General features: G+C 52.1%; 3 protein-coding genes and 2 non-coding genes across 7 annotated transcripts; 4 read left to right on the top strand and 1 right to left on the bottom strand.

Annotated features, from left to right (window-relative positions):
- The first annotated feature begins 4189 nt into the window (after window positions 1-4189).
- LOC110482036 (T-complex protein 1 subunit zeta) lies at window positions 4190-10013 on the top strand. The gene is made up of 14 exons (XM_021550952.2): window positions 4190-4358; window positions 4650-4713; window positions 5060-5194; window positions 5762-5935; window positions 6082-6185; window positions 6789-6899; window positions 7369-7528; window positions 7716-7798; window positions 8158-8254; window positions 8511-8658; window positions 8883-9016; window positions 9131-9233; window positions 9473-9545; window positions 9691-10013. The coding sequence occupies exons 1-14, from the start codon at window positions 4225-4227 to the stop codon at window positions 9761-9763; spliced, it is 1593 nt and encodes a 530-aa protein (XP_021406627.1). The 5' UTR covers window positions 4190-4224; the 3' UTR covers window positions 9764-10013.
- Window positions 5507-5638, top strand: LOC116184320 (small nucleolar RNA SNORA22). Its single transcript, XR_004149081.1, has one exon. It is a non-coding gene; the product is annotated as a small nucleolar RNA SNORA22 (small nucleolar RNA).
- Window positions 6530-6665, top strand: LOC116184319 (small nucleolar RNA SNORA15). The gene has a single exon (XR_004149080.2). It is a non-coding gene; the product is annotated as a small nucleolar RNA SNORA15 (small nucleolar RNA).
- Window positions 10014-10653: 640 nt separating the features above from the next.
- SUMF2 (sulfatase modifying factor 2) lies at window positions 10654-15287 on the top strand. The gene is made up of 9 exons (XM_021550929.4): window positions 10654-11334; window positions 11550-11706; window positions 12281-12395; window positions 12855-12899; window positions 13160-13310; window positions 13578-13633; window positions 14016-14100; window positions 14550-14709; window positions 15065-15287. The coding sequence occupies exons 1-9, from the start codon at window positions 11277-11279 to the stop codon at window positions 15168-15170; spliced, it is 933 nt and encodes a 310-aa protein (XP_021406604.3). The 5' UTR covers window positions 10654-11276; the 3' UTR covers window positions 15171-15287.
- Window positions 15288-16000: 713 nt separating this feature from the next.
- On the bottom strand, window positions 16001-23410 carry PHKG1 (phosphorylase kinase catalytic subunit gamma 1). 3 transcript variants are annotated; one of them, XM_021550927.4, is made up of 10 exons: window positions 23375-23410; window positions 21037-21153; window positions 20574-20749; window positions 20236-20290; window positions 19543-19608; window positions 19209-19372; window positions 18589-18679; window positions 17687-17840; window positions 17476-17601; window positions 16001-16312 (listed from the first exon to the last, which is right to left on the bottom strand). In XM_021550927.4, the coding sequence occupies exons 2-10, from the start codon at window positions 21117-21119 to the stop codon at window positions 16061-16063; spliced, it is 1167 nt and encodes a 388-aa protein (XP_021406602.1). In that variant the 5' UTR covers window positions 21120-21153; window positions 23375-23410; the 3' UTR covers window positions 16001-16060. The 3 variants fall into 3 exon arrangements, with proteins under 3 accessions (XP_021406602.1, XP_021406600.1, XP_021406601.1); XM_021550925.4 differs by lacking the exon at window positions 23375-23410 and adding an exon at window positions 22841-22987 and having other exon boundaries at window positions 21037-21170; XM_021550926.4 differs by lacking the exon at window positions 23375-23410 and adding an exon at window positions 22841-22925.

The raw sequence follows: 23410 nt of genomic DNA, 5'->3' as shown, positions 1-23410 counted from the left end.
CTGTTTTCGGGAGAGAAGGGAGGATTTGGGAGCTGAGATCACACAATCACCGGCTTGGAAGAGACCTTCAAGATCACGGAGTCCAACCCAGCCCCAACACCTCAATTAAACCCTGGCACCCGGTGCCACATCCAGGCTTTGTTAAACACACCCAGGGATGGGGACTATTGTAAAATGCAGGCGAAGCCGGTGGGAAGAAATTATGATGTCCAACTCCAGTTCAAAAGGCTGAATGATTTCTTTATTATAACTATGCTATAGTACATTAATATACTATATCAAGGAGGATACTAAAACTACAAACCTACTTGTTCTAACTACCATATCTAACTCCTAACTAGTGACCCTCTCTCGAGAGTCCAGCCTCAGGTGGATTGGATTGACCATCAGGCTCAAACAATCCTCACCAGAATCCATTCAAGCAATCACCCCAGGTAAACAATTCTCTAAACACATTCCACACAGGAAAACAAGGAGCAGAAATAGAACTTGTTTTCTCTTTCTTTCCTCTGCACTGCTCTTTGAAAAAATCCTGAGAGAGAAAGAAATGTGCTTGCCACAGGTGACTCCACCACCTCCCCAGGCAGGCCATTCCAGAACTTTATCACCTTTCTGTGAAAAACTTTTTCCTAACATCCAGCCCAGATTTTCCTTGGCACAGCTCAAGACTGTGTCCTCTGATTCTGTCAGTGCTGCCTGGAGAAAGAGACCAACCCCTAGGGGACTACAACCACCTTTCAGGTATTTAAGATTGCAATATCTCCTCTTGGCTTAAGCTGTTCGTGCACCCCTGAGCGAAGTTTCACACACACAAATCCCAGCCAAAGCTGACAAAAGCTCGGCAGCAAAGGGAAAAGGCGTGGGAAAAGGCTCTGTGTTGTTTCCCCAAAAGCTGTGGAAAAATTGCCAAAGCTGCCCAGCATCCCACAGAAGGTTCTCCCTCACACACTGCGTGGGTTGGAAATGGGAGAGTGGCAGCCCAGGAGTTGCCTGGTTCAAGGTCAAGAAAAGCTGATTTAGCTGATTTAGCTGCTTTTGTCCACTTGTGCCAGGAGTCCTGTGACTGCTGCCCGTGTGTTCTGCACCGCTGGGTGCTCCAGTCACGCTCTGTGCATGACCTCCTCTGCCATCCTGGCAGCGCCACCCCTCAAAATTCCATTTATTAATTCAATCCAATCCTCTTTTGTGCCCCTCCTCCCTTTATGTTTTCTCAGAATTTCCCAGTGCATGACAGGATCATCTCACAGGAGCTTCTTGAGTCAGGAGAAGATGGGACCAAGGCCCTGTGCTGCCAAACTGGTGCCAGGGATCAGCAGCCCGGTGCTGTTTGTCAGCTTTATCATGGCAGGGTAGGATGTTGTTTAAAGCAGATTTAGAAATCATTTCTGTGAATAAGGTTAAAGGAAAACCCATCTTGATAAAGATGAAAGAAAATGGCTTTTACTGAGAATCTCAGAGGGGTTTTTGCCAAGATAAGCAGTGCCTGGCTTGACTGAGAGAATTGCTGCTGAATATTTCATGAAGGATATTGCCTTTATTTGGCTTACTTTAATGGACATGTTGGCTTTAATTTAGTTAAATATTTTGATTTTAACCTGGTGTAATTCATTGAATTCATAGGGCAATTTAAGTCTGGCAAGCATTTGCCCTTTATTTTTATTACACATTAAAAACAAATAGAACAATTCTACAGATAAGATTTTTTAAAAAGGAAGAAAAGCTTGTCTTGATGGCTGAAAAATGCTGCAAAATGGGATTTTAATGTGAAGATGCTCGTGAGAAATGTTACTATAACACAAAATAACTATCCTGAGGAATGTGAGCCAGCAAAGAAACAGAGAGCTCTGCCTGGGAGCAGTAGGAGGATGCTCAGGAGTGAAAATACAAACTTGATACAAACACAGCACCCAGCTCTTGTATGTCACTACAGAACCTCTGAATTTGTACAAAAACCAGCAGAAACCACCTGCATGGAGGATTAGGATGTCTCTGAAAACAGCTTTTCCTTTCCTCCCCATTTCTCCTAAAAAGAACCATCTCAAAACTAAATTTTCCCTTTATTTTCCAGCAGAAATAATTCCTCTCTCGAACCTGATCCTGGCCCACATCACTGCCAGCCCCACAGGTGTTTTAGGATGGGCGATTCCTGCCTTTCCGTAGGCATCAGCAAGGGAAACATAAAATATAACAAACCTGCTGGGATGGGTTTGACAAGGCTGCCCTCTGCTGAGAACAGTCCTGAGAGGAACAGGCAAAAAAAAATCAAAGCAGAGAAGCAAAAGGCAACAAAATATTTGACCTGGGAATTCCAGAATGCGGGGCAGAGCTGGGGTGTTTTAACTGGACATTGCATCTCGGATATTTGCACAGCAGCCTCTTGGGCCAGGTTTTGTTATGGTTTCAGCATCCCAACAAAGTGCAGACAGCATTTTAACAGAGTTAACAGAGCAAATGATGAGAAGGCAAATGTGATTCCCTGCATTTTGCAGTGTTTAATGTTTATTTCTAATGACTGCAATCACAGAGGAGAAAGCCCAGCCACTCCACTGGAGTCGGCATTAAAATATTTCACATGACACTGCTCAACAACAGGGCTTCAAACTTGTAGAATGTCCACACACCTAAAACATTAAAAAAACAGAATCCCAAGGATAGCAGCAGCTGTCCCTTGCAGGGACAGGCCACGTGTGAGAGTCCTCCTCTTGTGCACAGTGTGGCATTTTGCCCAGAAACCTGAGATCCTCACCCAAAGCAGGTGCCACAGCCTGCAGCCAAACCCAGCCAGGCTGCCCTGACACTTGACACTGACTCTTCCCATCAAGCTCGCCCAAAACTCCTGTGCAGCAAAGCTGGACCCAACAGCAGGCTCAGACTTTACTCCTGGAGGTGGTGTGGAAATACATCCAGCTCCTTGCATTGCTGGAGCAACCCAGGGCTGCGTCCAGAGCTCCCTGCTGCAAAAAGTGGGATGGAGAGGGACACATTTCATAGAATTCATAGGTTTGGTTGGAAGGGAACTTAAAGAGCATCTTGTTTCAGCCCCGTGCAGTGGGCAGGAACATTTTCCACTATCCCAGGCTGCTCCAAGCCCTGTCCAACCTGGCCTTGGACACTTCCAGCTTCTCCGGGCATCTTCATGCCTGGTGGGTGAGTGCTAGGGAAGGGTCTCTGCCTTCCCTGCACCAAATATGACAAAATCCTGGCCTCAGGGCCTCTTGTCCCTGTGGTCAGCCCCCTCAGGAGCAGCTGGGTTGCAGAGCACTGGGAACTGACTGCGGGGCCGGGCCCCTGCCTCATGCAGCACTGGAGATCAGGAGCTGTGTCACAGCTGGTGTCACTGCAGTGAGCGCTGGCAGGTCCGAGCCCATCTGGAGCAGTTTGGGATTCAAAGCCGGAGCAACCAGCACCCGCAGGGCTGTGAGGGACCATGGCAGGAGCTTCTTCTGCAGTTCCTCTCCAGCGAAACTCACTTGTCCCTGCGTTTCAGAGTCCGAAAACACAAATATTTCAGTGTCTGCAGGAGTGAGCCCTGACAGGCCGCTTAGGGAAAACCCTTCAGCACCCACCAAGGTTGTCTTGACAATAATATTTCTGGGTTTATTCTACACAGAAATCTCTGTGCAGCCTTGGGAGGGACCATCCCCATCCTTGGAGCCCTGGGAGGGATTCAGTTCAGGAAAGCCCTGGGCAGAGGGTGTGCACTGGGGGCTATGGAGGCCCCGGTGCCCCACACATCAGCTTGTGTGCTATAAGACGAGTTTTCATTAACCTCAATCCCGAATTTAACCAAGATCCATCGATTATTAATCCAGTCCACTTAACTATTAATTCTACCGGTCTAATGTGAAATCACTGAGTTTAATTATTTATTTTCACGCTTCTGCGGAGTTGCTGGGGCGGATTAAGCAGCGACCATCCCCGCCCGTTCACTGACCGCCCTCACCCTCCCCGCGCTCCCCTCACGGCCCGTTCTGAGGGCGGAGCCGCGACTGGGCGGAGCGACAGGCGCCGCAGCCAATGGGAGAGCGGCTGCTGCGCCAACGAGCCAATGAAAACCGGGATGCCTTGGCGGCGGGAGCCGCCGGGATGAGTGACAGGCACTGTAACCAATAGAAATGCGGCGTCGCGCCCACTGGCCAATGGGCGAGCCCGGAGTGTTCTAGAAGGGGCGGGCGGGAGGCGGCGCCCCGCCCCGCCCGGCGCTGCCCACAGAGGAGCGCAGTCATGGCGGTGAAGGCGCTCAACCCCAAGGCCGAGGTGGCCCGTGCCCAGGCCGCGCTGGCCGTCAACATCAGCGCGGCCCGCGGGCTGCAGGACGTGCTGAGGACCAACCTGGGCCCCAAGGGCACCATGAAGATGTGAGGGAGCCCCCGCGCGTCTCGCCGCGGGTGGGGTTGGGGGGGGATGGTGCACGGCCTGAGGGGAGGCGTGAGGGGAAGCGGTGAGGGCCGGGATGCGCGGAGGGGAACAAAGGCGGAGGCGGGGTGGCTGAGGGATGGGGAGATGGGGAGGGAGCGGCGCGGGCCCGCGGCCCCGCACGTGTTCGGGGCCGGCTGGATGAATGGATGGGGAAGGAGCGGGGCGGGCCCGCGGCCTCACACGCGTGTGTTGGGGCCGGGGCGCTGCTCACCCGCCCGTGCCGCCCGCAGGCTCGTCTCGGGGTCCGGAGACATCAAGCTGACCAAAGATGGCAACGTGCTGCTGCAGGAAATGGTGAGCTGGGGCTGGTACTCGCAGGGGGTTTAGGGAGGGACGAGCCTTTGGGTGAGGGGGAATCGCGTCCCCCTTGCCCCTCCCGCCCTTATGTATTGAAGCAAAATGGTCCTTGGGAGGAGGGTAAAGAAGTAAATGCAGGTTGAGGTAATGCTATAAATAAAATAATGTTAAAAATATAAACGGCACCACAAGAATGAGTAAAATAACCAGCCAGAGGCGTAGCAAACAAATTAGGGTAAACCATTAGAACATCACCTTCAGTTCTTTGTTAGCTGATCTCAGATTTTTGTTTGCTGTACCGCTGCAGTGAAATTCAACTGCTCAGCTTCTTGTTTTTGTCTAGCAAATCCAACACCCCACGGCCTCCTTGATAGCAAAAGTAGCAACAGCACAAGATGACATCACTGGAGATGGCACCACCTCGAATGTCCTCATCATTGGAGAGCTCCTAAAGCAGGCAGATCTTTATATTTCTGAGGTGTGTATGCAGTGTTTCATTTGTAGGTGGGCGAGGTAAAACTTTCACCAAGATCCCTCAGTGGGTTTTTTTTGTTCAATGTTTAACAGGAGTGGAAAATAAATACATTGTTCTGTTTAAAATGAGAAGTTGTAAAAAGGGGGAAGAGCTAGAGAAGAGGACTTAACCCTGTTGAAAATCAAAGCTGCTCATTGTGGATACTGTAGCTTTTAAGGTTTTGTGTGATACCTGCTGTTACTTTGTTTTGTGTGACTCAAAACACTTTTGGAGAGTTTAAATGAGCTCCTCCCTGAGGGCAGGTAAACGCGGGTATTGCACAGCGAACACCCAAGTGTGCTTTGTAGTTCCCTTGGTTTGAGTTCTGTGCTAAATTAATCTGTACTTTTCCTCTGCATTGGAAGGATTTGCATTCCTTTTATATGTATTCAGAAGGACAGAACACATGGCCTGAGCAGCATATTCCCTGTGCTTTGCCATTCCATGAAATGTTGAAACCACAGGTTCTGGTTGTGGAAAAAGAACCATTTTGCCTTCCATTGTGCAATGATTTCTCTTCCCTTGCCTTAGGGTTTGCACCCTAGAATAGTAGCTGAAGGATTTGAGATTGCCAAGGAAAAAGCACTTGAGGTTTTGGAACAAGTCAAAGTGTCCAAGGAGATGGACAGGGACACCCTCATCGATGTTGCCAGGACTTCCCTCAGGACTAAAGTCCACGCTGAGCTTGCTGACATCCTGACAGAGGTGAGTGTCCCTGTCACCTCTGCCTCTGTGTGTGAAGAGAGCCAGCTTTGGAAGTGCTGGGACTCGAATTTGAAGTGTGAAAGATGTGAACTTGCATTTGGAAGACTGATGGTCATTTTGGGATGTTTCCCTCCCCTGTGTTGCAGGCTGTGGTCGATTCTGTCCTGACAGTCAGAAAACCAGGCGAGCCCATTGACCTGTACATGGTGGAAATCATGGAGATGAAGCACAAATCAGAAACAGACACAACGTAAGTCAGGAGGATCCTTGGGCTTCAGATAATGGGGCCATGAGCTTTGAGGAGCCTGGGGGGCTTTGGTTTCTCTTTAGGGTGCCCTAAAGCTACCAGTGGAAGAGTTAAAATACAGATTTCAGCCATAAATATCGTGGCAGAAGTTTCTCACACACTGAATTGATTCCTTGATCAAATTAGAAGAACAGCACTGGTTTAACAGTGTTGGATAAATACTTTTTTCTTAGGGTCTGTAGCTCAATGCTGCTTTAGGTTGGTATCTGTTAAATATAAAGCAGCATTTGATAAATGGAAACTGGGTTGTGGATTGGATATTCCATAGGATTTCCATTTCCCTCGGTGCATGGATGAATTCTGCACTAGCTTTCCTCAGTAGCTGATGCAGTCAGACACCATGCCAGAGCAAATTCCTTTTTTCCACTCTGCCTGGTGTGCTTTTTTTATGACAATGAGCATGCCCTTGGAGGGGGAACACATCATCCTTGTTCACTGCCAACACAAGTGCCCAGGCAGTTTGGGTTGGAGCAGTTCCACTCTCTGCACTCTGTGAAATCCTGTGTTTGTGTCCGTGGACACCCAGAACGGTTTTTAATCTTGCAGGCTGATCAGGGGGCTGGTTCTGGATCATGGAGCTCGCCACCCTGACATGAAGAAAAGAGTGGAAGATGCTTTTATTCTTACCTGCAATGTGTCTCTGGAGTATGAGAAAACGTGAGTACACAGCAAATGCTCATTATCCTAAGGACTTTTATCTAAAATATGCTTAAATACCAACCAAGAATTTGAAGGGGAAAGGTGATGCCCCTTCTGCAGCCTTTTTGGGAAAGGTAGTGGGTGAAAAAAATCTCTGTGAGAGGGAGAGCTTCACAGTGGTTTTTATTTTGTTGTGTGATCACAGAAAGGTTGAAGGTCCTTTCTTTCCTGGGCACAGTTTGATATTCTAGAGCAAAAACATTAATACACTTCAGAGTTCTCTCAGCTTCAAGTGTCTGCCTTATCTTTTGAAGTGGAACAGCTCTGAACCAGAGAGCAGGAACAGCAGTGTGGGTTGGAGGGCCTGGTTTGTTTTGGGTGGATGTCTTCAGAATGTTACTGAAAGGCTCATTCCTTATGCTCAGGTTTATTTCTACAACAGAGAGGAAGTTTTCTCACTGCTTTTTGTGGGTTTTTTCCCCTTCAGAGAGGTGAGCTCTGGATTCTTTTACAAAAGTGCTGAGGAGAGGGAGAAGTTGGTGAAAGCAGAAAGAAAGTTCATTGAAGACCGAGTCAACAAAATCGTAGAGTTGAAAAGAAAAGTCTGTGGCGACTCAGACAAAGGATTTGTTGTGATCAACCAGAAGGTGAGATGAAAACAATAACTAAAAATTATTTGAAATGCCAGTTATCTAAATTTAGGCTGATACTTTTGAATATAATGTAAGCTTCTGCTTGAGATCTTTGAGCCTCAAGGAAGAACTTCAAAGTGTCAGAGTGAGAGGAGGTGTTTTTAGCTTTGTCCTTATGCTGATGGTCACTTTCTGCTTGCAGGGAATTGATCCATTTTCCTTGGATGCCCTTGCCAAAGAAGGAATAGTTGCTTTGAGGAGAGCTAAAAGGAGGAACATGGAAAGGTCAGTTTCGGGGAGGGAAGAGGTTACAATAATCTGCTCTTCCAAACTGAGACAGTCAGTCAAGTCTGGCTTAAATCCATCTTTTAAAGACTTGACTAAAAATTCCACTTCAATCTGTGCAGCTCTTGTGGTGTAACTCGGGGCAGTTTGGACAAACTGCAGAAAGGGCAGTTTGAGCTCTCAGGATGCTTTAAATGCAGACACCTACAGAGGAGCCTTAATTCTACACGTTAGTTTTTTAAACAGCTCTTCCATGAACAAAACCAAACTGTTGCAAGCCTAGGATCTGCAGGCTGAAATACTGCAGTGATTTTGGGTTTTATTGAACACAAAGCTGAGTTCTGCCTGTTCTCTGTCAGACTGACCCTGGCCTGTGGTGGCACTGCCATGAATTCTGTGGAGGATCTCACTCCTGACTGCCTGGGACACGCAGGGCTTGTCTATGAGTACACACTGGTGAGTGACCAAGTGTTTGAAGAGTAAAGCTGGAGTATTGAAATAAAATACTACAAATCCACTTGGCTGTGAACATCTGCCTGGATGTTTGCTCCTGTCACAGACTGAGAAAACAGAAATAAAATTCTGCTGCTTCTCATCACTTCTTAAAGTACTGTCAGTGCAGAACCCAGCCTAAAAGCATCCAGTTTATTAATTTGTGTAGACATTGCTGAAGCAAGTGGCTGAGAGGCAAACCTGGCCCTGTTTCCCACAGGGAGAGGAGAAGTACACCTTCATTGAGAAGTGTGAGAACCCCCGCTCGGTGACCCTGCTCATCCGGGGCCCCAACAAGCACACGCTGACCCAGATCAAGGATGCAGTCAGGGATGGGCTGCGGGCTGTGAAAAATGCCATTGAGGATGGTGAGTCCCCTCCCTGTTAATCATCATAAGGACCTGTGGAAACTCATCCCAAAATTAGGGAATTATCTATCAGCTCCCTTGGTTCCTGCTCTAGTCCAAACCTGAGCTCAGTGCGAGTTCTGTGGTTGATTACTCACCTGTTCAGGTGCTGGATATGGAGGGAAGAGACGAAACTGCACTAAAAATGAGCTGTTTAAACTGAAACAGGTGCTTTTCCCTTGCAGGATGTGTGGTGCCAGGAGCAGGGGCACTGGAGGTGGCAGTAGCCAATGCTCTTGTCAAACACAAACCCAGCGTGAAAGGAAGAGCCCAGCTCGGAGTTCAGGCTTTTGCTGATGCTCTGCTCATCATTCCTAAGGTAAAAGGAGTTCCTGGGTAATAAAGTGGCTTTAAAGCACACACAGACTCGGTGCTTTTTCTGCTGGAGGGCTCTGATCAGCAAAATGAAGCCGATCCCTCTGCTCTGTGCCAGGTGCTTGCTCAGAACTCGGGATACGATCCCCAGGAGACGCTGGTGAAGGTCCAGGCAGAGCACATGGAGTCGGGGCAGCTCACTGGGGTTGATCTCAACACTGGTAAGGACTCCGTCAGCCATAGGTGATGCTCCAGTAAGAGCCTGGCTCAGCTCTGAGTGCAGAAAATTTATCTTCATTGATAAAAAGCTGCACAAAAGCTTTGGCAGTCAGGCTGCTGTAGTTCAGTGTGTTCTGATTTGAGGTTTTTAGAGGATGAAGCACACTGTTGGATACAGTGAGTGATATCAGATGTCTCTGTGTGAGCTGTTTTTTTAAAGGCTGCCTCACTTCTGTTGCAGGGGAGCCAATGGTGGCTGCAGCAGCTGGAATCTGGGATAATTACAATGTCAAAAAGCAGCTGCTTCATTCATGGTAAGGCTGGCAGTATCTCACTTTGTAGCATTACTCTGTGTGTTTAAGTGATGTAAAACTGGGGATCCCATGTAAAGGAAGATGTTTTGAAACAGAAAAATGAAGCTGAGTTTGGCAGTTGTAACTATTCCTTTCCTGTTTCCAGCACGGTCATTGCTAGCAACATTCTCCTGGTGGATGAAATCATGAGAGCTGGGATGTCCTCCCTGAAGGGCTGAGCTGGAGCTGCTCCCTGGAATTCTCCAAGGAATCCACCCCAGGGCCCTGTCCTTGGCTCTGGTGGGTGTCCCAACACCAGAAGTCACTCTGCCATGAGGGGCAGCCCCTTTGGTAACACAGCCACCCAAAATCTCAGCAACTTAATCAAATATTTGGCTCTAAAAAAGGAGTTATTTATTTTTGATTTCACTGAACTGTGTGGCTGCAGTTGCTTTCCATTTTTACCCAATAAACTGTTCTGTTCTGTGCTTTGGGTGTCTGTTCTTTAACCTCCACCCCCTCCAGAACATTCTGCAGCAGGGGGGCTTCATTCCTGAGTCCTAATCTTGGCAATTTTGTGAAACTGCTACTCAAGACTTCTGTGAAATTACTACTACTACTGCTCTGGGAAGAGGGTGGGATCAGGCCTGGAATTTGTTCAGTAAATTAAAAAAAAAAAGACTGAATTAAGGCAGTAACTTAATTGTGTTGTACTTGCTTATGAATAAAACTGCAGCGTGGCTTGTGGGGGGTGAAGGACCTGTTTTAAGGGATGGATTTTTAATAGTGATGCCTCTACATTAAAGCATTCATGGATAACGAGTGCCAGAGCAGGTCTGGGCAGAGCTTTCAGTGGGTTTGTGGCAGGGGCACAGCCTCCTGCCCTCGGGGATGATTTTCCCTAAACCCAGCGGTCCTGTGTGTAAAGAGCAATCTCCTTTCTCTGTCACACACGAAGCAAAACCCCTCGAACACCCAAAGAAGCCTCCCTTGCCCCGGTGCCGGGCAGTGACAGAAATCCCCTTTCCCTGCAGAGCCGATGGCCCGGAAGCGCTTCCCGAGCCCGCGGCACCTCCGGGGCGGTTCCCCCGCCGTTCCCCGCCGTTCCCCCGCCGTTCCCCGCCGTTCCCCCGCGGTTCCCCGCCGTTCCCCCGCGGTTCCCCCGCCGTTCCCCGCCGTTCCCCCGCGGTTCCCCCGCCGTTCCCCCGCCGTTCCCCGCCGTTCCCCGCGGTTCCCCGCCGTTCCCCCGCGGTTCCCCGCCGTTCCCCCGCCGTTCCCCGGTGGTTCCCCCGCGGTTCCCCGCCGTTCCCCCGCCGTTCCCCCGCCGTCCCCCGCGGTTCCCCGCCGTTCCCCCGCCGTTCCCCCGCCGTCCCCCGCGGTTCCCCCGCCGTCCCCCGCGGTTCCCCCGCCGTTCCCCGCCGTTCCCCCGCGGTTCCCCGCCGTTCCCCCGCGGTTCCCCCGCCGTTCCCCGCCGTTCCCCCGCGGTTCCCCCGCCGTTCCCCGCCGTTCCCCGCGGTTCCCCGCGGTTCCCCCGCGGTTCCCCGCCGTTCCCCGCGGTTCCCCGCCGTTCCCCCGCCGTTCCCCGCGGTTCCCCCGCCGTTCCCCCGGCGTTCCCCGCCGTTCCCCGGCGTTCCCCGCCGTTCCCCGCGGTTCCCCGCCGTTCCCCCGCCGTTCCCCGCGGTTCCCCCGCCGTCCCCCGCGGTTCCCCCGCCGTTCCCCGCCGTTCCCCCGCCGTTCCCCCGCGGCTCCGGGATGGGAGCGGCGGCGCGGCTGCTCCTGCTGTGCTGCGGGGTGCTGGGGGCTCAGCGCGGTGAGAGCCCCCCAAACCCCCCCTGCATCCCCCTCCCGGAGCCTCCTGCTGATCCCCCAGCCGGGGATCGCTCCCTTCCCCAAAATGGGATTTTCAATGCTTTGAGCTGTACGGACACCCAGCGCTGCCACCCCTTCGGCACACGCAGCGACATCACTGGCTGCGTCTCGCTCATGTTTAAAAATGAAACTTGTGCTGACTTTCTCCCTTTTCAGCGCTCGGAGAGGATGGCAGCATGGTGCAGCTGCCCGGAGGCACCTTCCAGATGGGATCCGGCTCCCTGCAGAGGAGGGGCGAGGAGGGGCCCGCCAGGGAGGTGACGGTGAAGCCGTTTGCTCTCGACAAACACCCGGTGACAAACCGGGACTTCAGGTGAGCCCGCCGTGCCTCGGGGGGCTGCTGGGCTGCCAGCTGTTCTGCACCTTGTTCCTGGGCTCCGAAAGCCAGTGCTTGGGTGCTCACTGGAAAAAAATCTGCCTGTCAATAGGAAGTCGCTCTCACAGGTGCAAGCTGTACCATCGTGGCAGCGTGGTTTGCAAACATACTTTTATTTCCTTTTTTGTCATTTCCCCCTCTCTTTCCTCGTTTTTTCCTTCTCTTTTTCATCTCCTTTTTCTCTCTTTCTTCTCCTCCTTTCTTCTTCCGATGTTCCTCTTCTCTTCTCCTCTTCCACTAACAGCAGCCACAGGTTTTATTGACTTTTAAGGGACTTTTTCTCTCTGCAGTTATGGAAACCTGAGTGCAGGCTGAATTTACCTGCACAGGTGACATTACAACTATAAAATCTGTGCAAAGATGCACACTGGACTGTTTTATCTGTTAAATCTAAATCAAACCATCTGGAGCTGGGGGGTCTGTAAGTTTTGTACCTTTTGCCTTTGCACAAGCAGATTTGTGAGGCAGAGCTTGAAGAATTCTTACCCAGAGCGTGTTGTGTTTATGCCAGGGAGTTTGTTAGAGAAAAGAAATACAAAACAGAAGCAGAAGCATTTGGCTGGAGCTTTGTCTTTGAGGATTTCGTATCTGAAGAGCTGAAAAAAAAAGTCACCCAAAAACTGGAGGTAAATCTGAATCCTATGATGAGTTTGGTGTTGCTTTTCCACCGAGGAGCAGCTGCCTCTTTGCAGAGCCTGCTGTTCTCAGAGGTTTTTCTTTAGTCTGAGCTTGTTTTGCTTTTGAACCTCAGCAGGATCGAGCTGGGGTTGATTTGTGTGCTCCTCTGTTTTCATGCTCTATCAGCTGTCAGTCTGGACTCCAGGAGCTGGGAGGAAGTAAAATTTGTTTCAAAGTACTTCAATAATCCAAATTTAATATAGAAAAACTGGACAGCATGAGCCTCTTGATCTGTTTTCACTTTTAAAAGCAGATACCTCTGCTCTGTGAGAAAGCAGCATCCAGATATCTGTGATAACCCAGCTCAAACTGCAGCATTTCCCACACTAACACACCCTGCTGTGGGACTGTCACCAGTCCAGGTGTCACCAGTTCACCTTTAATCTTGGTGTCATTTCTTTCCCCAGTCAGCCCCGTGGTGGCTGCCCATCGAAAAGGCTTTTTGGAGACAGGTGAGTAAAAATCCTGGTCTGGTAAAATCCTGGTGTGATAAAATCTTGGTGTGGTAAAATCTTGGTGTGATAAAATCTGATATAATACAATCCTGGTGTGGTGACTCCTCTCCATGCTGGGAGCTCGTGTGTTGTGTGTGCTGAACCAGATCAAAAATAGACGAAAAAACATTTTCCATACTTTCATCTCTTCCATTCCTTATTCCCTTTGTAATGAAAGCTGTGTAAAATGAATTCAAATCTGCTTAAATCCCTCACAGCCCTCAGGCCCTGGCTCCAGCATAAAGGAGAGGCTGGATTACCCAGTGCTGCACGTGAGCTGGAACGATGCTCAGGCTTTCTGTGCCTGGAAAGGGAAGCGGCTCCCGTCGGAGGAGGAGTGGGAATTTGCTGCCAGGGGAGGACTGGAGCGTAAGTAGCACAAACTCTGGGCTTTTCCCAAACCAGGCATGGAGTGGTGTTAGTTCCACCAGATCCAAACCTCCCTCCAGAGATGTTTTCAGATATTGATCTGAGGGGGGTTTGAACCACCTCTTTTGTCCTGAGAGTGTGATAATATTAATGAATAATAAAATAAATTAATAAAACCTCAGTAGCTCAAGCTGAGCAGAAAAGGACAATCCTAAAAGCCTGGCTGGAGTGAGCCAGGGCTAACAAGTGCCTTTTCCTCACTGGCAGAAAGGATGTATCCCTGGGGAAACAAGTTCCAGCCAAACCGTACAAACCTGTGGCAGGTAAGATCATAAAAATTATCCCACCCATGCTGGGCTGTCCTCAGGGTGGGGTTTCACTCAGCCACTGAGTGAGGGTGTCCTGGGAAACACTGGGGGTACTGAAACTGAGCTTCTGGGAGGGTTGTAAAAATACCCTCAGAGGGAGCAGGCTCAGCCCATCTTCCCTGGGAAACCAGGATTTTACTACTTCTAAAAATTCACACTTAAATTTGTTTGAAGAGGGAACTTGGAACAACTTCAGGTGGTTGACCTCTCTTGACCAGCATAAATTGCCACCAGAGAGTTATTTGCCTATTTGGAGTGTGGCACAGCTCTGTGAGGAGCAGGATCTGGGGTTGTTTCTGGGGTGGTTCTTTGCTGGGAGTGATTTCTGTTCCCCCAGGGTGACTTCCCTCGGGGGGACACGGCTGAGGACGGCTACCACGGCGTCTCCCCGGTGACAGCCTTCCCTGCCCAGAACAGCTACGGTACAGAGCACCCTCACCCTGCTTTGGGGATGGCATCTGCTCCTTAAATTCATGTTAATTATCAAATCCTGGAGCTGGGCAGTTTCAGATGTGTGGGGTCTGGAGTAGAGTAAGTGAGTCCAGGAAAAGCATTGATGGTTGGTACTGGAGTTGGCTGAGGTGAACCTGCTGCACTTCAGGCACCAAACCACCTTCTTTTAATTAAAACTGCGTTGTTCTGCAACTCAGTGGGATGTAAAAAAAATTCCAAGGACATTTTCTGGCTGCCATGTCCTTGTGCACATGGGAAATGATGAGACATTGAAGTTTCAAATACAGTGAGGACTTTCTTCAGCCTCACCATTAAACCACGCTCTTGAACGATCCTTTGAATGTTGTTCCCCCTCCCATACACCAAATTTACATTTCTTGCACAACTGCTCTCCTCATCTGATACAAAACCATCTCAGGGTTCTACGACCTGCTGGGAAACACCTGGGAATGGACAGCATCGGAATTCCCAGCTCCAGGAAGAGCATCCAGGGCTCAGAAGATGCAGGTGCTGAGAGGAGCCTCGTGGATTGACACTGCAGATGGCTCTGCAAACCACAGAGCTTGTGTCACCACCAGGTAGGTCTAGCCAAAGTCCAGGTGCTGCTGCACATGGATTTTCTCTGGGTTGGTTTTATTTTAAAAGATGTTTGTTAGTTCCTACACTATTTTTTTTAAGAAGCATTTGGCAGGGCACACTACAAATATGGGTAAAACCACCCCTGCTATAAATCCATTCCTAAATGCTTCTCAAATCATGTGTTTTCCAGTAGGTATTAATAATGAAATGCTTTTCTCTAAGTTATTTAGAGGAATTGGAAGATGTTCTAGGCTGTTCTAGCAGGTCACATTAGGGTTGTGAGTGTTGTAACATATTAGGGATATGTGTTAACTGGGAAGGATCCCTAATTTTGGGACTCTTTTTCCCTGTGAGGATGGGGAACACACCAGACTCTGCCTCTGACAACCTCAGCTTCCGCTGCGCCGCTGACATCCCGCCCGTGCCAGCCTGGAAAAGCCAGAGCAAAGCCGAGCTCTGAGAGCTCACTGGGAACACCTGAGGCTTTTTCTCCTGTGGAGATGAACAGTAACCCCCAGCTGTAACTTCCATTAAACCCCAATTGTTTCTAAAATTAAAAATAATTTCAACCTTTTCAGCGCTGGGTTGGCTGGGTGGGAGCAGTGCTTGGCAAGACAGGAAGGGGGGTTTGTCTTTAGTGTTCTTTTGGTGTGGGAGATGCTCCAGCTCTCCTCTTGTTGTCCATGGAAAGCAGAGGGATGCATGTGTGGGACTGGGCCAGAGCTGCTCTGACCTCCAGCCCCAGTGAGGGGACACCCACAGCCCCCTGTGACCATCAGTGTGGGGCTGCTAGGGGTGAAGTGATGGGGGTGGAAGAGGGAGTCAGAATCAATCCCCATTCCCTTGGGAAGTCCCAGCTTTGGAGCAGTGCTGAGCCTCCCCAGAAGCAAAACAAGGCACCTTCATTGACATTTGAGCAGTGACAAAATTATGTGTGTGACAAACCAGTGCCCCACCTCTCCCAGGAGTTACAACGAGCACAAACTCTCTGTGCACAAGCTCCGCACCAAACCTAACCAGGAGCCTTCACCACAAAGGTGGGCAAGAACACAGAAAACTGCTCAGGGATCCTCATCCACCTCTAACTGTCCCAAAACTAGCACTGCAGGTGCCTGAGGGCTGAGCCTTCCCCATGGGGAGCTGCAGCTGGCTCTGGCTCTGTTAAAAGGGTGCTTCTCCAAGCCCATTCCTCCAGTGAGACACACCCCAGGAGCAAATTATTTGCTGGGTTTGTATTTGCACCAGTCCTGAGCCAAGTAGAAGAAAACTTAAAAACCCCAGAAACCACCGTTTTGTTTTCCAAGATTTTACTCGCCTCACGGTGAGCCAAACCAGGGGCCGGGGCAGCGATCAGAACAGCCCCTCCTCAGTTGCCAGGGTGAGCAGGATGGCCTTGCAGGTGTTCTCAAAGAGGGCAGCTCTGTTCTGGGCCTCCCCCTTCTTCACCCAGTGGCGGTAGGTGCGGAAGGCGCAGGCGTCGATGAGCTTGCGGACGGGCTTGAGGGCGTAGGGGTCCCTGACCACCAGCTCCCTGGTCACCGACTTCACCAGCCGGTACTGGTAGTAGATCCTCACCGAGGCCAGCACGGTCAGGCAGATCACCTGGGCACAGGGAACAGCCTGGCAGTCAGGGGAGTTCTCCCCACAACAGCAGTCAGGGGAATTCCCACAACAGCCTGGCATTCAGGGGAGTTCTCCCATAACAGCCTGACATTCAGGGGAATCCTCCCAACAGCCAGGCAGCCAGAGGAATTCTCCCACAACAGCCTGGCAGTCAGGGGAATTCTCCCACAACAGCCTGGCATTCAGAGGAATTCCCACAACAAGGTGGCAGTCAGGGGAATCCACCCACAACAGCCTGGCAGGGGAATCCCCACAACAGTCTGGCATTCAGAGGAATTCCCACAACAGCCTGACAGTCAGAGGAATTCCCACAACAGCCTGGCAGTCAGGGGAATTATCCCACAACAGCCTGGCAGTCAGAGGAATCCTCCCAACAGCCTGGCATTCAGAGGAATTCTCCCACAATAGCCTGGGATTCAGGGGAATCCTCCCAACAGCCTGGGATTCAGTGGAGTTCCCACAATGGAGTGGTCCCAGTGCATCACCTCATGTGGGGGAGTCAGGAGGGGGCTCAGTGCCTGGCACAGTTTAGTTCCTGGGGGGCTGGCAAAGGGCAGGGGTTCATGCCAGGGCATCACAGAATCACAGCATGGTTTGAGCTAAAAGGGAACTTAAAGCCCATTATACTCCCTGCCATGAGCAGAGATGTCTTCACCTATCCCAGGTTGCTCCAAGCCCTGTTTGACCTGGCCTTGGACATTTCCAGGGATGGGGCAGCCACAGCTTCTCTGGGAAACCTCTGCCAGGGCCTCACCACCCTCACAGCCAAGAATTTCTTCCCAGTATCCCATGTGACGCTGCCCTCTGGCAGTGAGAAGCCATTCGCCCTTGTCCTGTCACTCCATCCCTTGTCCAAAGTCCCTCTCCAGCTCTCTTGGAACCTCTTTAGGCAATGGAAGGAGCTCTAAGGTCTCCATGGAGCCTTCTCCAGGTTGAATGCTCCAGCTCTTTCAATGATTATTTTCTGAGGTGAGAGGCAGTTTCTCCCTTCTCCCTTAACTCCCTCCTGTCAGGGAGTGCCTGTTCTATACCTAGGCTGCCACATCCTCCCAAAACCCAGCCCCATCAGCCTTGCCCAATGCCCCAGTTTCTCCCAAACCCATCCCACTGCTGGCTCCTGCAGCTCCCAGCCTCATGCCCACCTTGAACTTGCGGAAAGGGCTGAAGTGCCGGACCTCCTCCACGTCGTACTGCTGGAAGAAGGGGTGTGCCAGCGCCTCGCCCGCCGTGTACCGCTGCTGCGGGTCCACCACCAGGAACCGCGAGATCTGCAGGGCCACCCGCTCAGTTTGGGGTACCCCAGGGCTCTGCAGCACCCCCTCCACTCCAGCTTTTCCCAGCCCAAGCACCCACCAGGTCCTTGACGGTGTCGGAGCGGTCGTCCCACTCCGGGGAGCCGAACTGGTAATCACCGTTCATGATCATGCGCAGCATCAGCATCTGCTTGCGGTGCCAGAAGGGCGGCGAGCCGGCCAGCAGGGTGTACATGATCACCCCGGTGCTCCACCTGCAGGCAGCCCACACGGAACCTCCAGCAGCCCTGGGCCACCCCCGGGGCACCCAGCTGGCTCTGCACCCCAGGGTGGCCACGCCTGGAAAACCAGCAGGGAGCTGCCCTGCCTGTGCCTGAAGAGGGGGGCTGAGCTCGCTGCTTGAGGGGGTTTGAGCTGAGCTGATGGGGAGCTGCTGCCTGGATGCTGCAGGAGGATGCCTTGAGATGGGAGTGTTTGACCCTTGCAGGGTTTTTAGGGAAGAGAGTGGGGCTTGGTGATGCCAGCCAGGCTGGATGCCCTTGGGCACAGTGCCAGGTGTCCTGGCTCAGATTGGAAAAGGGATGAAATGCCCTGGTGTGTGTCACAAGTCTGACCACTGAAACCTGAAGCCACCAGAAGTGGCAAAGTCCCTGCAGAGCTCTGGTGGGCTGCCCTGAGCTGGCTGCTCTCTCAGGGGCTGCACAAGGTGTGTTTAAAACCCCCATGTCATGGAGCTCAGCCTAAGCTGACTTCCATGAACAGCAAGTTTTGTTTTCCCTCCCACAATGGGGCAAAGTGGGGAGATGGGTATGTCCCCAGGCTGCTTCACCCCCTGCTCTGTGTAGAACCCCCTGGTGACCCAAACATGCCCTCACAGCCACCAATATTGGCTTTTGATGCATCATTTCACTCTTTCCACACACTAAAACAGGTCCCCATGCGCACAGTTCTAGCTGTGCCTCAAACCCCGTGTGTGAGTTTATGGAAGAGCTTCTCACTCACATATCCACCTCCTTCCCATAGCCTTGGTGCTCATCATCCATGGAGCACTGCAGGATCTCAGGGGCCAGGTAGCCAGGAGTGCCACAGATCTCTGTGGGGACAGGGACACAGAGCAGAGCATCAACCCAGGTGCCATTCCCACCCACCTCCAGGCAGCCCATGGTGGGATCTTTGTGGGAATGGTGCTCACAGGGAGGAATTACAACCTGTGTGCATCTCACTAGTGACTTTTTTGATGAATTATTGTGGCTAAGATGTGAGCAAAAAAATTATATGGATGCTTGTGAGAGGGGATGCCTGTTGTTGGATATGTGGCTCTTTGCATGTAGGAGTTGGGGGAAACAAGTTGGGGCATGTAAGTAAGTGGATGAAGTAATGGGGATCAACTGGAGGAAAAAAGAAGTGGCATGGATTTAGAACGGTTCTCCTAAAGAGCAGCAACTTTTTACATGGCAAGGAGAGAGGTGTGGAAGATGTGTGCAGGCAGAACTTGTGTGTCAGGACAGCAAAAGCAGCCAAACAGCACCAATTTGCCCCCGCAGGTGAGACTGGTGGCAAGGAGAGAGTGGGGCTGGAAGAACTCACCAGCCCAGCATCCCCCCACCTCTCCAGCCCCCTACCTTTTAGCTTCTCATTCTCGTTCAGCTGGCAGGAGAAGCCAAAATCTGTCAGCTTGATGTTCATGTCATCATCCAGCAGGATGTTCTCCGGCTTCAGGTCCCGGTGGACGATGTTGATGGAGTGCAGGTACTGGATCACTTCCAGCAGCGCTCGCATGATCTTCCTGAGGATGGGGACAGCTCATTCCCTGTCCCAAATACCTGCTGGCACCACGATCCCAGGGAAGGGGACAGGGACAGTGCACAGGGACACAGCCCAGGGTGCTGTGCTCTCCCCTCAAACCCACGCTCTGCTCTTGCAAGATGATTTTGATCCCTCTGCACCTGGCCTTACCTGGTTTCTTTCTCGCTCAAGGTGACTTTCTCAGTGAGGTAGTCAAAGAGCTCCCCTCTCTTCATCCTGCATGAGGGAGGGGAAACAGAGTCAGGCAGAGGCTGAGCTGCAAAAGCAAACCAGCCCTGAGTCCCTGGGGAGGATTAATTAGGGGTCAGTGCCTCTTAACAGCCCAAAATAACTTTCATGAAAAAGGGTAAAAATGCCTTTATATATTTCAGTAAAATATCAGGCAGGAGGAGAAGAAGCTGTGTCTGGAGAGGGCAGGTTTTGGATAGAAACACAATTGTTAAGGTTGGAAAAGATCTTTAAGATCACCAAGTCCAACCATCAAAGATGGGGCAGGGATGAGGATCTCCCAGTGCCATCCCACTCCTCTGACATCCATTGCACTCTCCTGGCATTGGGAATTGTGGCTTTGCAGACACCCTGGTCCCACTGAGCATATAAATATCCCTCAGGGATGCATGACAGCTCTCACCAAAGGTTACAGGGAAACCCGAGCAGTGCTGAGCCGCTGACAGAGGGAAAACAGTGCTGGCAGCAGAGCTGCAATGAGCTTGCAGTAATTGGGGCCTGATTCTACCTTAAGAGCTGCTTGTCCCTCCACTTTGCCATTTTTGGGCTGTAAAAAGTTGGGAACAATCTGCAGAGAGGGAGTAGACCCAGGGTGCTGAGCCAGCTGGTACTTACAGGTCAAACACCAAGAAGAAGAAGGTGCTGGATTCATAGCTGTCCTTCAGCTGGACTGTAATAAGAACAGGAGCTGTGAGCACAGTGTTCCTCTCCATCAATGGACTAAAAATCTGATTTAACTGCTAACTGAGTTAATGAGGAGCTGATCTTCACAAGTGTTGTGCTTGGGAGACAAGAGGGGGGCATTGCTGGAGTGTGTGCGTGGAGGGAGAGCAAAAAATGCTCTGAGCTTGGCATCATCCAGGGATTTCACCCCAAAAACCCTTCCTGGGGACACCCTGAGGAACAGACAGGGCAGAAATTGCCCTTGAGTGGATGCTCAAGGCCTGACTTACTGACGTTGGGGTGGCCCGAGACCTTGCGGAGGATGTCGATCTCCTTGGTGGTGGCTTCCCGCAGCTCCTGCACCTCCTTGGGGGAGATGTTCCCCGCCGTGATGTCGATGATCTTCACGGCATATTCCTGCCTGGTGGTTTTGTGGATGCACCGCCGGACCACGCTGCTCACCCCCCTGCCAGGGACAACAGGGACAAAAGGGGGGTTGGTTCCATCCCTGCCTGCCCAGCCACCAGCACCTGGGCTGGCTGGGATTTTCATGCACCAGCGGGTCTCGCTCTCTGTCGTCCTGTCTCGGTGGGACAGAAGGTTTTGAGCTGATGGAAAGTGCTGTTCCATGCTATTTTTAGCCCCATGCTGCTGTGGGCCCTGTTTGTATCAGATTCCCAGGGAACACTGTTCCTATTTGGCACTGAAGGACTTGAAACCAAAACAAGCTGCTTGCCAAAAATAAAGCTTTACCTGCCCAAAACCTCCTTCGGCTCATATTTTTCATAAAACTCCTTGGATGAGTTCCAGTCTGGTAGATCTTCTTCCTTGGTCATCTCTGGCTCCTGTCAGGCAGCACTCTGGGCTTGTCTAAGGGCAGAAAGGAGCTGCAAGGAAAAAAGAGCCAGGATGGGCACTCACTGCCCCCAGAGCTGGGATCATCAATCAATCCCTTGTGCAAGAAAAAACATTGAGGAGGAAAGAAGAGAAGAAAGATCCTGGACCAACCAAAAGGGGTATTTTGCTGCTTGGAAAAGCCAAGCTCTGCCCTTGGGATGCTGCAGAGATCCGACTGGGAACAGGAGAAACCCCACTGGATTCCCTCAAAGCCTGGCTGGGGCCAAGGCTTTGGGAAATGCTGCAGCACCCCAAAATGTCATCCCTTCCCTGTGCCCAGATCACAGCAGCAGCCTCCAGAAACACCACCCCACACCAACACCACCCCAAGTGGAAGCTGGAATCGGCCCCTGTTGTTTTTCTTTTCCTTATTATTTTTAAGATGACAAAATTGTCTTTGGCTAAGAAGGAGGGAAAACAGCGTTTAAAGGGAATAGAAATGCACTGAGGAAGAAAAAGAGGTGGTGAGGGTCAGTGAAGCAGCAAGAAGGGCTGGGTAGGTCAGGGTGCAGGTGGGGACAGGGGGACTGGGGACAGTGGGAGCTGAGCCAGTGTGAGCTCAGCAGCTCAAAGAGCTCCCTCAGCCACTCTGGTGCGGCTGCCAGCAGCCTCCACTACTCCTGAAGGGCTCTTGTCCCATTTCTTCTTCCTATTTCAGGCTTTGGGGGTTTTATACAGTTTGTTTGTGTGCCCCTTCATGGAGTCCAAGCAGACAGGATGGAAAGCAGTTCTTACAATTCTGGGCAGCAAGACTGTCCCTTTGGGATGACAGTTTGTTGCTGGGGAGGGGACAGAGGTGGGCAGGAGATCTCCAGTTCTGTGAGCTTCCCTTTGCCCTCCTCTCAATAACTTTGCCAGGGCACTGGCAGCTCTAAGTACATTTAAATCTCATTAGCAATGTGTTATCTGTCCTGACCTGATTTTAAGGACCAAAGTGCTGTTTTGGGTGTCTGGCTGCTGCTGCCAGAGATGTCTAACACAGGCTGGGGCATTTCTAAACAGCCATGAGCTTAACTTGCAACATTTTAGTTGTTGGAAATACTGAGAGCGATGCCAAACCAAACTGAAATCACAAAGGAGGGGCAGGACCAGGAAGTAGGGAAAATAAAATATCTTTGAGGTGGGGAGGGCGAGGGGGTGGTAACCAAAATCTGCTTATTTTTGCAAATCCAGGTGCTGGGGGTTGGTGTTGTGGGGAAGAGCTGGAGGCTGGGGAGCACTGCCGGGAGAAGCCTGGAATCTGCGTGCTGCCTTCTCCTGGGAGGGAAGAACCGGGAGTTTGTTTAGAACACCCTGGAATTATAAAAGCATAAAAGCAGCAGGTGCAGGGCTCTGACGGGACACTCTGGGTTCACCGGCAGAGCGTGAGGGGGATCGAGAGGGGATTTTCTGCCGGGAGGAGATTTTCTGCCGGGAGGAACACTGAGGGTGAGGCGCAGCTGCCAGACGAGGGGCGATCTCTGAGGAGGACAAAGACATTTAAATACCCATCGGGATAAACCCGCACAGCTCAAGAAAAAAAAGCAAGCTTTTAGGCCAGCGGGGGAATGCGGCCCCTCTCCCTCAGCCGCTGAGCCGCAGACAAAGAACGCTGAGCACGGGAGATTTCCCGGCCGGGACCCTCCCTCACAACCCTCCCTCAGCGCCGCCGGCTCCTCACCTCGCTGAGGGCAGCGCCGGGCTGGGCCCGGGCCTGACACGGAGCCGCGGGAGCCGCGGGAGCCGCCGGAGCCGCCGGAGCCCTGGGAGCCCTCGGAGCCCTCGGAGCCGCGGGAGCTGCCGGAGCCGCGGGAGCCGCCGGAGCCGCGGGAGCCGCCGGAGCCGAGCGCTCAGGGCCGGCCGCCGCCGGAGCCGCCGGAGCCGCGGGAGCCGCCGGAGCCGCGGGAGCCGCGGGAGCCGCCGGAGCCCTCGGAGCCCTCGGAGCCGCCGGAGCCGAGCGCTCAGGGCCGGCCGCCGCCGCCCGGGCCCGCCGAGAGCGCGGTGCGAGCTGGCAGCGGAGCGGGCATGGCCGGGCCGCCGGCAAGGGGGGGCCGGGGCCGCCCCGGAGCCGCGGCCCTTCCCCGGTTTAACCCTTCCGCTCCTCCCCGCGGGCGGTGCTCGGGGCCGCCCCCGGCGCGGCTCGGCCGGGAGGGCCGGGCAGGCGGGAGGGGTGGGAGGGAGCTCCCGGTGACAGCGCTGCCGCCCCGGTCCTCACCCAGCGCCGGCTCCGGGCGCCTCTGGGGCACCGCCA

The sequence above is a fragment of the Lonchura striata genome, chromosome 19, assembly GCF_050655825.1.
Source record: "Lonchura striata isolate lonStrDom1 chromosome 19, ASM5065582v1, whole genome shotgun sequence".
Classification (NCBI taxonomy): domain Eukaryota; kingdom Metazoa; phylum Chordata; class Aves; order Passeriformes; family Estrildidae; genus Lonchura; species Lonchura striata.
The sequence above is the reverse complement of the archived record's forward strand: the minus strand, read 5'-3'. Positions and strand labels throughout refer to the sequence as shown.

Bases quoted from the DNA above. Each gene is read 5' to 3' on its own strand.
- LOC110482036 (XM_021550952.2), top strand. From the start codon at position 4,225: ATGGCGGTGAAGGCGCTCAACCCCAAGGCCGAGGTGGCCCGTGCCCAG. The intron at 4,714-5,059 runs GTGAGCTGGGGC...GTTTTTGTCTAG, and splicing joins ACGTGCTGCTGCAGGAAATG to CAAATCCAACACCCCACGGC. The intron at 7,799-8,157 runs GTCAGTTTCGGG...GTTCTCTGTCAG, and splicing joins AAAAGGAGGAACATGGAAAG to ACTGACCCTGGCCTGTGGTG.
- SUMF2 (XM_021550929.4), top strand. From the start codon at position 11,277: ATGGGAGCGGCGGCGCGGCTGCTCCTGCTGTGCTGCGGGGTGCTGGGG. The intron at 11,335-11,549 runs GTGAGAGCCCCC...CTCCCTTTTCAG, and splicing joins GGTGCTGGGGGCTCAGCGCG to CGCTCGGAGAGGATGGCAGC. The intron at 13,311-13,577 runs GTAAGTAGCACA...CCTCACTGGCAG, and splicing joins TGCCAGGGGAGGACTGGAGC to AAAGGATGTATCCCTGGGGA.
- PHKG1 (XM_021550927.4), bottom strand. From the start codon at position 21,119: ATGACCAAGGAAGAAGATCTACCAGACTGGAACTCATCCAAGGAGTTT. The intron at 19,373-19,542 runs GTAAGGCCAGGT...CCCCATCCTCAG, and splicing joins TTGAGCGAGAAAGAAACCAG to GAAGATCATGCGAGCGCTGC. The intron at 16,313-17,475 runs GTGGGCATGAGG...CCCTGTGCCCAG, and splicing joins GCCCTTTCCGCAAGTTCAAG to GTGATCTGCCTGACCGTGCT.